The sequence below is a fragment of the Nelumbo lutea genome, chromosome 1 (genome assembly GCF_056320005.1).
Source record: "Nelumbo lutea isolate HS-2025 chromosome 1, American lotus-T2T, whole genome shotgun sequence".
Lineage (NCBI taxonomy): Eukaryota > Viridiplantae > Streptophyta > Magnoliopsida > Proteales > Nelumbonaceae > Nelumbo > Nelumbo lutea.
The window spans coordinates 91154752-91167994 of record NC_142684.1 but is presented as its reverse complement, the minus strand read 5'-3'; the positions used below and the strand labels follow the sequence as shown (position 1 = coordinate 91167994).

At 39.7% G+C, this 13243-nt stretch overlaps 1 protein-coding gene across 1 annotated transcript in view; it reads right to left on the bottom strand.

Annotated features, from left to right (window-relative positions):
* The window catches only part of ARP4 (actin-related protein 4), a 66436-nt gene extending 54077 nt beyond the window's left edge, over window positions 1–12359 (bottom strand). Inside the window, exons 1-2 of the mRNA XM_088966107.1 lie at window positions 12070–12359; window positions 11891–11964 (exon numbers count right to left, since the gene is read on the bottom strand). Coding sequence (XP_088822233.1) covers window positions 11891–11964; window positions 12070–12225 — 230 coding nt within the window. The 5' untranslated portion in view covers window positions 12226–12359. The remainder of the gene's footprint in view (window positions 1–11890; window positions 11965–12069) is intronic.
* Window positions 12360–13243: the final 884 nt, after the last annotated feature.

Here is a 13243-nt window from a genome sequence, read left to right as displayed (position 1 = left end):
TATGGTGATTGGAAAAGGAATGAATGTGTTTTTCCCTTATTTTGGTTTTTGTTTTTGAGAAGGTAATGTATTCATGAATTTGTGTATGTTTTAGGCTTGGAAGGTAATGTATTCAAGAAAGCCTGAAGAAGAGTTTAGTGGTTTAAAGGTTGCAGTTTTTTAAAACATTCCCCAAGATGGAGATGGAGATGGAGAATAGGTTCGTAGAAGTGGCAAGATGGAGGAAATCGATGAAGATTGAAGCAAAATATTTCATATTTGAAGAGATAAGGATCAGAGGCCAGCAGAGCTTGAAGATTAGGGAGGCAAAGAAAGACACAATACTGCTGGAAGGTCTTGAAATGATCGAATGGATGCAGAAGTTTGCTTCAGAAGCAAGTTCTAAAGGTAAAGAATTGAACTTTACAAAGTTCAACCTTGATGGAAGAAAGAGTTATGAGTTGGAATCTAAAAAGAATGCAAAATGATGCCACATAACTCTGCAGAAATTCTTTGGAGGAAGAAAGAAGCAGTTGGTTTGCTTCCCAGAAAGTAGAAGGGGTAATGGATGGAAGGTAGTGGCAGAGGTACTGAGTGACTTTACTCAGCAGCTGAAAACAAAACAAGTAGAGGCTGTAGCAAAGGAAAAGCAAGGGGGTAAGCAAAAGAGAGAGGAAGAACCCATTGATAGGAAATGGATGATTGCAGAAAAAGGAAAAAGAAGTTGTAAACTAGCAACAACAGTAGAAAAGGAGGATTGGGGGAAGAAATTTGTGGTGGAAACTTCAAGCCCACCAAAGGATTAGAGAGGTATTGCACACGCGATACTCAGAGAATTAAACCTACAAAAGCCGATGGTGATTACTTCTTATGAATCTTGTAAAGCTTTGATAGATCTGGGTGAAGCTGAAGTAGAGATTTCAGCTTTAAACATTCACTCAGAGGCTGGTGCTGCCACAGTCTCGAAATGGTGTCCTCTCTCCAAGACCAAAAGTTTTGAGATTGAGGACAATGTAATAGTCAGATTGCTTGGGTTACCTTTCAATCTCTGGAATGAGGAAGTATTACAGTCAATATCTGTAATCTGTGATGCAAGATTAGATGGTATTTTTGATTGTGATCTCCATTCAGTTGCAGTGTTAGGTGGTGTTAAACCCAGTGACATTCCAAGGAAGATAGAGGTGGTTTCAGATAGTTTAGTATACCCTGTTTGGCTTGCGACCTCCATTGAAGCCCAGCTATGGAAGGAGGGAACAAGGGAGGAAGATGAATGGGCAGAACAGGACTGTTTGCATGGTTTGCAAGGCAGAGTAGTCACTACAAAAGAGGCTAAGTCAACTGAGGTATCCAAGAAAAAAGATAAAAAGAGAATAATTTAAACACTTGGGGAAAGTCTGCATGGAAGGGTGGGCTGAGGGATGGCAGGTCCTATGTTCAGTCGGTGACAGGAGGATTAAATGGAGACAGACTTGCGCCAGGAGTTCAAATTTCAAAAGAAAATGAACAAAGGTCGGCAAGGTTTCAGGGTTCGGGCCGGTCTTGCCGGTTCACTCTGGTCTCAATGAACCGAGGCCAATCACATGTTGTTTTAAGTAAAACACATAATTGGTAAAGATGTTGGGGGGCTGGGCCCAGGCCGAGCAGAAATTAATGGGTCTATTTGAGTGAATGGTCCAGCTGCTAGGCCAGCTGTTTTAAATCGGGTGGACCCAGGCCTTAAAAAGCCACGTGCCATTTTAAGTAGGCACATAACCAAAGGAAAAGGGGAGATGATGGACCAAAAAGATGGTCTTTCATCATCCCACTCAAGCAAATCTCAACCACCGCCCGCAGGAAAAAAGGTTGGCCGCAGTGGAGTGGCAAATCTGAGCTGGGCATGGGCTCCAAGCAAGAAGAAAAAAGCCTAATCTCCAGAACGGCGCAATCTGAGGTTCAAGAAGCACCCGACGACAGTGGAGACAGGGTGTTCCCTCATTCCAGCGACAGTAAATCAAAATATTACGAACACGTTTGAGGACTGTGCGACGGAGGAAGAAAGTAAAACAAAATCAGAGTCTGAAGGCTCTTCAAGCATTGGAAGTGTGGAACTGAAAAATGCCAAACCTCTCAGTGCTGATGAGAGCCTACACACTGAGCTGCTTTATATGGAAAATGATGATTTCGATTTAACAGACTCAAAAGAAGCACTCTCAAATTCTCCCTTTACCTAAGGAATTGGGGTTTACCGCAGCTTTAATAGAGGAGAGGTAGGGGATATCAGTCCTTAAATATGCTCCCAGTTCGCTAGAGCAGCACAGCATTGATAGAAGACTAGAGGAACAGGACATACCTCGGTCACTGATCATGGAGTCATCAATCAGGGGACAACATCTAGAGGGATATTCTGATGCAAGGACTAAAACAAATTTGGTTGAACACAATGGGAACCCACAGTCAGCCGTGACCTTGCCCCTTCATGTTGCTTCTCAAGAGTCATTGCCCTCTTCCCACAACCTTTCAGGTAATATTGTCAATTCGTTTTCTAGTACTGATGTGGGTTTTCTACCTGGAACAGGTACTTTTGCAGCTCAACTTGATGCAGCAGCCATGGGTGGAAAATATTTAATTAGGGACAAGGAGGACAAAGAACAAGAAGAAGTGGTTAAGGGAAGAAAATTCCAGGAAGAGGAGTTAGAACAGATCTGGTATCAGATTTGTATGTTTTTGGAGGAGTATAAGAGAAAAGAGGAAGAGGTGGGGAAGTAATGAAGTTCAAGAAGGTTCAGTAAAAAAGGGGCTCAAAGTAACAAAAAAGCCGGGGATGAATCAATTATGGGAAAGATGCAGGAGGAATTAGAGAGGATTTGGGGACAGATATGTGCTCTCCCTAAAGAGTATAGGCAAATATAGGAATCTTTGGAGGAAAACCAAGGAATTTCAGAAAGGCAAAACAAAACAAAAGCAGTCTTAAGCAGATCAGGAACAATTAACAACCGAAGGAAGAAGAAAAGATCAGAGGTGGAAAGGTTGATATCAGATATAGAAGAAAATTTGGAATTCAGCGGAAGAGGGGAGAGAAGGAAAGCCCCCAAGTAGGGGCTTGATCTCAAAAGGGGATGACAAATCTCTTATCTCCATGAAATTCATCAGTTGGAATGTGAGGGGGCTGGGGAATGCTAAGAAAAGAAGCTAATTAAGGACCTCCTTAGAAGGGAAAAGCCGAATATAGTGATGCTACAAGAGACAAAATTAGTTGATACTGATAGAAGATGGGCAAGAAGCATCTGGAAATCTAGAGGAATAAGTTGGGTTTCAGCACCTTCTTGGGGGGCTTCAGGGGGAATTGCTACTTTTTGTAGAGAGGATACGGTGGAGGTTTTGGAGGAGCTAGTAGGTAATTTTTCAGTGTTGTTAAAATTCAGGATGGTAGAGGATGGATTTACTTGGCACTAACTAATGTGTATGGACCAAGCAATTACAGAGAAATGAATGAATTTTGGGAAGAACTTTATGGGATACAAGGATTTTGGGATGGTTCGTGGTGCTTGGGGGGAGATTTCAATGTAATTCGATTTACGAATGAATCAAATAATCCCTAATAGGTCAGTACAACCAACATACGGAGATTCGATGATTTTATTAATAACTGTGAGTCAAAGGAACTCCCATTGCTGCAAGCACTCTATACTTGGTCCAACTTTCAGGATACACCAACCTGCTCCAAATTAGATAGGTTCCTTTTCAATGAAAGCTGGGAAAATAGGCAGGTGGGCTTTGATAACAAGGGCTCTACCGAGTGTCACATCTGACCATTGCCCCAATGGCCTAGGACATGTGGTTGACTCACTCGGACTTCATGAAGAAGGTTGAGGAATGGTGGAGAGAAGATCTAAGGGGGCTGAAGTGGAAAGGGGTAAGATTTCACAAAAAACTAAAAAGATTGAGAAGACAGGTGAAGGATTGGAATAGGGAGCATTTTGAGAGAATAGAAGAAATGAAATCCTCTTTGTTGACCCAAATAGAGGAGCTGGATGCAAAGGAATCCCAAAGAGCCATAAGCCCTCAGGATAGAGATCGGAGATGGGATCTAAAAAGAGAGTTAGACGAAGTCACTTTGAGAGAAGAAATTTCTTGGAGGCTGAACTCTAGATGTAAGTTGATTAAGGAAGGAGATGGGAACACTAAATTCTTTCACGACCTAGCCAATGGCAGGAGAAGGAAAAACCTAGTGTCCAAACTAGAAGTGGATGGAATAGTCTTTGATACCCAAGAGAGGATAGCCAACTGTTTTGTTGACCATTTCAAATCCATTTTGAGGAGACCCCTAAGGCCTAGTGTGGAGTTGGAAGGTGTGACCTGGCAGAGGCTTCTAGAAGAGAGTAGAAGCTTGCTGGAAAGGAATTTCGAGGAAGAAATTAGAAAAGCGTTTTTTTATCCATGGACAGATCTAAAGCACCAGGGCCAGATGGGTTTACAATGGCTTTCTTTCAAGATTGTTGGGACATAGTCAAAGAAGATTTCATTGAGCTCTACAAGAAATTTGAGGATAATCTAGTGATGAGTCATGGAATTAATGCTACTTTTTTAGCCTTAATTCCCAAGAAGAAAGAGGCCAAGCATCCAAAGGATTTTAAACCTATTAGTTTGGTGACTAATGTATACAAGATTGTGGCTAAGGTCTTATCTTTGAGGATAAAAAGGTGCTTCCTTGTCTTATCAGTCAAGCGCAAGGAGCTTTTGTTCAGGGGAGACAAATTGTATATCAGATTCTAATAGCAAATGAATGTGTGGAGGAGATGAGGAGATCAGGGCGTCAAGGTTATGTTTGTAAACTAGATCTTGAAAAGGCCTATGACCTGGTGGATTGGGGATTTTTATTACTCGTACTTAGGAAGTGTGGGTTTGGGGATAAATGGTGCAAATGGATAAATGGTTGCATTTCCAATTACCATTATTCCATCCTAGTCAATGGGGTAGTTACTGATTTTTTCCCAGCTAGTAGGGGTCTAAGACAAGGTGATCCCATGTCACCTTTCCTTTTCACTTTAGTCGCCGATGCTTTTAGTAGACTCCTCTCAGAAGCGTATAGAATCGGATCTCTAAGAGGGTGGAGAATAGGTAAAGATAGAGTTTCAGTGGCCCATTTCCAATTTGCAGATGACATAATAATCTTTTGCGAAGGTTGTGATTTGATGGAGGTAAGGAATCTGAAGGATTTAATAATTCACTTTGAAAGGGCCTCAAATTTGAAGGTAAATTTTGAGAAGAGTTGTGTTGTGGGAGTTCATTTGAACAGAGAGGCCATGGAGTCTATAGCAGCCTTATTAGAATGTAGTTTCTCTCAGTGGCCTCTATCCTACCTACGATTTCCATTAGGTGCAAATCCAAAGGAAAGTAGGTTCTGGAACCCAATGGTGGAACTTTAGCCAACTTGCCTTTATACTTCTTGTTAGTCTTTAGAATTCCTAAAAGGGAGGCAAAGAGGTTGGAAAAATTGATGAGGGACTTCTTATGGGAACCTGGAGAAGAGAAAAAAGATCATTTGATTAGGTGGGAGGTGGTGTGTCGGAGCAAAGAAGAAGGAAGCCTAGGCTTAGGGAATGTGGTGAGTAAGAATGAGGCTCTTTTAGGTAAGTGGCTTTGGAGGTGGCCCCTAGAGAGGGAGAGGTTGTGGCATGTAGTGAAAAGTATCCATGGCTGTTTTGAATCAGGTTGTGATGCGGGGGCATCTCGAAGGGCTTTGCTCACAACACCTTGGAAGGCTATCTTTGGATTCTCCCTAAATTCCTCAGTTTTATAAGGTACGATGCTTGTTCTAGAAATTCCACTCTTTTTTGGGAAGATACTTGGGTGAGCACTCAACCCCTAAAAGATTGTTTCCCTTCTTTCTATTCCATCTCCCTCTTTAAAGAAAAACACATTTCATGGTTCCTTTCCCCCCCCCCGGTTTACCCTTTGGCTTTAAACGAGGATTTTGGGTTTCGAAGAGGATAAAGAGATGAAGAATTTATGTGTTTCAAAGCTGTTGTTGCTTCTAGATTCGGTGTGTTGGGCCCCTTAACCCGGATAAAAGAGTCAGGTCCCTAACCCCAGTTGGCTCCTTCACTTGTGCATCTTTCTTTAAAGCCCTTTGCTCCAACCCCTCCTCTCAGGTCTTCCCTGTTAAAGAGGTTTGGTCAAGGCCAATACCCCCCAAAATGCAATGTTCTGTTGGGGAGCCTATTATGATAAGATCAATACTGTGGAAAACTTGCAAAACAAACCTTTTATGTGTTTGTCCCCAAATTGGTGCTTTCTATGTAAAGTCAAGGGTGAGGACTATAACCATTTGCTGATATTGTGCTTCTTTGCTGCCAATATTTGGAAACAGGTTGTTTCCTTATTTGGGTGCAGGTGGAACTTGCCCTCTGAAGTAAAGCTGCTGTTCACTCCGGCTGCTTTTGGGAGATTGATAAAAAGAGGGAAGCTAATGTGGAAATGTATCAGAGTCGCTACCTTGTGGACTTTATGGGAGGAGAGAAATGCTAGAATATTTCAAGAACAGGAAAGAAGTCTTGCTAAAACCAAGGAATATATATTGACAAGGGCAATCTCATGGTTAAAATCTTCACATTTGTTGGCAGATTACTCCTTTGATGACTTAAAGAGAAACTGGGCAGCAGTGCCTTCTACAGTCTCCACTAAGAACAATTCACAAGTTGAATGGAAACCCCTACCGGATGGAGTGGTAAAATTGATTTTTGATGGCAGCTACCAAGGTAACCCAGGGCCATTCGGAATTGGTGGGATTCTGAGAGACAAAGACAGCAATATGTTGTTTCTATTTTTAGAACCAATGGGTGAAGGTGATTCTATAAGGGTAGAGCTACTAGTAGCGGTACAAGGTATACAAATGGCTAGTAAAATTGGAGTGAACAATCTGTTAGTAGAAGGGGATTCCCAGGTAGTGGTAAGGCTGAATAGCCCAGAAATAGCTTGTTGGGGCTACAATGATCTGTTAAAGAAAGTTAAATGGATGACAAGAAATATGACTGTCAGGTTTCAGTGGGTCAAAAGATCAGCAAATGCAATGACTGATTCACTGGCCAAGCAAGGGGTGTCAAGGGGAGATCTGTTTTGGGCTAACTTTGTAATTGTGTTTCAGGCTTGGACATGTTTAATAATGTATATGGTTCAGTCCTCGGGGGAGGTAACATCTCGTGCCTCCTAGGCTGATTGTATTTTCGTTAATTGAATTAATAAAACTACTCTCGTTTATCAAAACAAACAAGAGCAGCTATCACTTGGTCAATTTGGGAGGAGAGAAATAACAGGATTTTCCAAGGGCAAGAAAAACCCAAGGAAGCACTAGTTGAGGGCATTACCATCAAAATTATACATTGGTTGAAAGTGTTGCAACTCTTCAAGGGCTTCTCTTACTATGACTTGATAAGAGGTTGGAGGGCTACAGCTACTTCCCCTTTTTTTTTATCGATAACAGAAATCTTTATTAATGAATAATACTTGTGAAAATTAATTACAGAAAATGGGGAGGTAAACCATCTTAACTCCCCATCATCAAAATGACAACAAAATACTAAATATGTGCCCAAAACAAAGAATCCTTAGCCACCCCTTGCTTAGCCAACCCATCAGCCATTGAGTTAGCACTTCTCTTCACCCAGCTGTATTGCACCTCTAAGTCCTTACACAGCCACTTAAATTTTTTCTTCTCATTCCTGTAGCTCCACAAGCCAGTGATATCTCCTTTCAGCCACCTAATCACCACCTTCGAGTCCCCCTCAATCACTCTAAGCATCTGATGCTTAATTCTCTTACTCTTTGGATTCCTCCAAGAACTGCTAGAATTTCGGCCCTAAGAGAGCCACCCTCTCCAATTGGCCCAGCGAACATGGCAGTAATATACCCCTCCTCATTCCTGAAAACACCCCCTATCCCAGAAGGCCCCGGCTACAGCTACTTCCACTTCTCCTATAGTTCAGGAGAGTTGGCCCTCACCTCTACAGGCTAGAGTGAAATTGAACTTTAATGGAAGTTCTCTGGGCATCCTAGGTCCTTCAGGAATTGGGGGAGTCTTCATAGATGAGGAAGGAAAAGTGTTGGCCCTCTACTTGGGTCCAATTGGGGTGGGAGCCTCTACGGGCAGAACTAAAGGCCCTACTTCAAGGTCTTAGACCGGCAAAACAGTGGAGAATACAACAGTTCTAGGTGGAAGGTGACTCCAAACTGGTAATAGATTGGATGCAAGCAAGAAGTTTGGGTACTTGGTATTTCAGGAAACTTCTAAGGGAAATTTTGAACTTAGCAAGAGAGTTAAGGGTGCAGTTTAAATGGGCAAGAGGATCAGCAAATGGAATGGCTGATGCTTTAGCAAAGCAAGGAGTAAATAAGGAGGCTTTATTTTGAGCTTGCTTGTAGGATTGTTTATTGTTGGTCTTTGTAGCCATTCTTCGAGTGGTGATAGATGTACTTTTTAATCTCATAAATGAAAGTTACCGCTTCCTACAAGTGAAAAGAATACTGTGTTTAAAATATAATAGTAGCAGTGATAGTAGATAGAATAAAATTTTACAATTAAAAGATCGCTTTGGTCTTTCTTTGGACCTTGGCTTTTGTGGAGATCTGATAGATCAAGAAAATTTTGATGCTATCTCACTTATTACTGAAACATAAATTCCTTGATCCCAGAGGTATTGCCTCCTACGTATGGACTTCTGATCCATAAAGCTAGTTTTCTTGTTCTTCCTTCTCTTAGGTTATCAATATCAACGTATCTAGTCCCCCAGTGTTTTAGTTCATGCCTAATTGGGTATCCCATTCCACTAAAAGTGCCTCCTTTGTTGGGAACCATAGTTGTCAAGGCGACGCCTAGGCGACAAGGCGCCCTTGGAGGCTCGCCTCGCCCAGTCACCTAGCAGTTTTGTATACTGTCTTATAAAATACTTTTATATTGTTACTTTTTTTAGATTATAATTACCAAATAGACATTATTAAACAAAAATGTTCATTTTTTTGTGTTTATAAACTGATTTCTTTTTATTATTTTCTTATTTGTTAGGGTTTAATCAACACAAACATTGCTAACTGCTGTATTGAACCCTCAAAGACTTCAGAATTTGAACCAATAAGTAAAGAAAAAACTTAAAGTTTTGTCTAATCAACACATTTATTCTTCCACCTTTTCTTTTCTTCTTTTCCTATAACAAAAATAGGGGTTCAATCCCCATATTTTTTGAATTTTCTTTTCTTTCTTCTTTTTCTTCTCATAAATATGTTGATTTTCTAGACATAAACATGAAGTTTATAATTTTCTTATGAAAATTATGGATAGTTATTAAGGAAAGATGGTTATGGAACCTACGGAACTACCTAGGATATGTATTTTTCACTTAAAAAAATCCATCGCCCAGGCGACTAGGCGACAAGGCACCCCCCTTGTCGCTTTGTCGCTTAGCCTCACCTTGGCGCCTTGAAAACCATGTTGGGAAGTGGTGTACATGAAGGTTAATACTAGTTAAATGCTCCCACTCAAGTGAAAGACTTAGAAACATCCCCTCGTAAGTGTACCATGAATTCATATATATGGTGAACAGTGAATTGGTTGATCTTCTATTCATCCATTATGCACCACTTAAAAAACTCTTGTTGTTGGTTGCGATTTTAGTCTCCTGATGGTGTACTAGGACTATTTGTGGAAGGATTCTCCTATCCTGCTGGGAAATAGAAAATTATGCAGAGGGACATCAAGCATCTGTGCTTTCAAGCATTTGGGACATAGAACCTTCACCAATATTGATTAAGCTTGAGAGTGGTTATGAGAAGCCACTAATGGTGTATCGTGACATTCTTTTTTGTGATAGTAAAAGAAATCTGTTGAAACAAAAAGGAGATACAGAAGACTGGCGACAAGATCACCAAGGAAAAGGAAGCACAAACATCATATGATGTACAAGACGAAGGAAAGTTCTAGAACTTTTGTGTTGGTCAAAGTTCTGTTTTATTGCTTTGAGTGCCTAGGAAGTTTTGATACAGGCACTCTTCTCCCCAGATGCATAATCCTTGTTGCACATGACCTATACATATAAATCTGATATTATTACAGTATTTTTTATGGATATTACAGTAAATTGAACACAATACCTTACTTTATCCTCAGGGAAAAAAAAAATTGCAATGACTTGTCACTAATGTCCCCCAAATCAGAAGCATGCAACATATCAACAGAACAATGACCATAGTCTAGGGCTCTAGGTCAGTTTGAGATAGAATGCTGTGATAAATGTTATATTTGGGTTACACAACCAGGGTATTTTGGAATATCTGTATAACTATAAATAGTGAAAGAAGGCTGCTTAACATATTGGTCCATCACTTCATCCACAAATCATGGCATTCTTCTCATCTCTTCCTCTTCTATTATTTTGTTCTAACCTAATATGATTATCCTTCAGGCATGAAAAGGCCATAAATAGTCGTTGTAATTGAAAACTAGAAGAGTTTATTTGATGAATAAAAGCTTGATCTGTTATTTATATTGAATAACTCATTAAGACAGGTGCCAAGGTTCGCTCAGCTCACTTACACCCCCTAGTGACCAGAGAATGGTTTTATTGGGATATATCTAATAGAAAAGAGCAAAGTTTTCTTTTCATTGTATTTCACTGTGTTTTTCAGCAAAACTTAGGGCTAAATTATAGGATAGCGACTAGGTCTTTTGGAGTTACTTTGAGCTGGAACCTAGCTGGCTTTTCTAAAATAGTAAGAGTCATCTGGGAAGTAATTCCACCAGCAGTGCTGTGGACAGTTTGGACAGAGAGGAACAGGAGACTTTTCAAGAACAAGTACAATTTGGGGATTCAGTTCTAAAAGGTTTTTGGGGAAGAATTTACTCTTGGGCGGCTTCTCACAAATAATCAAGAACACACCATACAATACTTTTTTTGACAACTGGAATATTTTTGTATCTAACTGAATAGAAGCGCTTGGGATGTATAAAGCTTTCTTTGTTTTTCTGATCAGTGGCTTACTATGTAGGTCTTCATTAATTACTTGTCTTCTTTAATGAAATACTTCACCTTTTCTTAAAAAAGATTATAGGATAGAGACAGGCAATTTCAGCTTTGTACTGTTAAGCTTTTTTTTTTTTGATAAATGAGTAAAATTTTATTAAACCAGCAAATAAGAGTTACATGCAACCCATAGAAAGGCATGAGATGCGACCTTTCCTTTAAAGCTAGTTACAGAATTATAAGTACTGTTAAGCTTATAATTTTGAACCGTTAAGCTTTTTTTCATTAATATAATATCTATGTTTTTTTTGGATCAATAACAAAAGCAATTTCATTAATAAAGAACAATTAAGTGCAATGAAAAGGGGGAGAGATAAACTCTCTTAGCTCTCCCCAAGGAAGAATCAAGTTACAAACATAGCCCAAAACAGATTGTTCCCTCCCACCCCTTGTTTAGCCAGTGTAGCATAAAATGCATTGGCTTCTCTTCTGACCCAATTAATAAAATCTATGTTTCTGGTGTTGATAAGAGAAAATAGCCCAAGGCACCATTTGATAACAGCTAAGTGGCTAAACTGCATGCCTTATTGCTTTCTCTTTCAGTGAAAAAGTTATTAAGGATGCTGTGAGCTCTTTAATGGCTGAAGATGAGGTCAGTTTATCATTCTATCCTTAAATATTTTATTTATAAAATCATTTATCCACTAGAAGACAAAGCAATATCTCATTCAGTTCAACCACTTCAGCTATTATTGAACAGCCCCCAAGTCCTTTCCTCACCAAAAAATAAGCAAGTTTATGAAAGCGCTGCACACGCCATGATTTCCAAATAACAATGGTACAGCCATCAACCAGAGAATGATTTAAAAAATGCAGCTTATTATTATTTGTAAATTCTAATGGCATGTATCACTAATAATTACCTGAAGGCATGGTCCCATATATTGTCAACAATATCCCAGTCAACAACAACTCCATCCTTTAAAGGTGATAGCACCTGCAGGGGGAGAGAGAGAGAGAGAGAGAGAGAGAGTCAAAATCTTAATAAGTGATGCCATATTGAATACTTAGAAAAAAAATATCTAACATACAACAGCCTGACCTCCATATGATCACGGCGGTATCCTAAAGCTTGAGACCCCACATACAATTTACGCTTTGTCTTAGTTTTATCCAAATCAAAAGTTTTGACAATGTTTTTAGAATCTGGAGCAGTTCCAGAGTCCCTTTCAGATTTAACAGCATCATCAACTTCCATTTGATCAATTGAGCCAACAACCTACATTTAGAAGAAGAGTCAGGCATAACAATAAAACACACCACAAAATTTTACCAAATAAAAATAAAAAGCATCACTGCATCAGAGATAAGAACACCAAATTAGCCCCAACACTGGAAATGCAATCTTGCCAAAGTAATGCAGTAAAATTATAACACGAATTATAAATAGTTAGCAACAAGAACATCTACTATCAATCAAAACTAAATGTGTACTTGAGGAGATCAACATTTATACAAATATGCAATTAAAACCAATACTAATTGCATAAAATGTCGACCAATGCAACCTGAGCTTATATATACATGTATAAATATCCAAAGATTAAAAAACAAATCTATCACGGAGCTACACAATGGAGGGTGGTAATGGGTAGCCCATCCCCAATACGGCATACCGATAACCCCCCCCCAACCTTGATAGGAACAGGATTTGATCTAAAGTCTCCACTATAACTAGCCAGAGAACTTACCAACTGAGCCACCATCAGTTGGTGAAACAAAGGGTTTGAAATTTACCACAACAGCTTCAGAGAATACAGATATAAATAAAAATAGAAGATAAGGAAATATATCTTAATAAAAAATAGAATATAAGGGTGAAGGGGTGAGGTGTGGAAGGAGGAAGAAGGGCAGGAAGAAGATTTTGATGGGGAGGATTAATTGGGGTGCCAACACTAGCTCAGGAAAAAGGTTCCTTGCTGTCCTTCAAGGGTACAATTAGAAAGACAATTGAGCTTTGACAAGCCGGTTATTGAAGATGATTCCAAGGTGGTAAAAGAATGGTTACAGCAACCGGAGGCTGTAATTTGGAATTATTGGGAGGAAATAAAAAGGTTTAATGGCTTACTTGTAACATGACATTAAGAATTCAATGGAACGGAAATTGGCCATTGGTTTGGCAGACGTTTTGGCTCTTTTTAGCTAAGCAGCTTAATAGGGAAAACTGTTCTGGGCTCAGTTGTAAACAGATTTTGTTGTTTCTTGGTAGGCGAGAT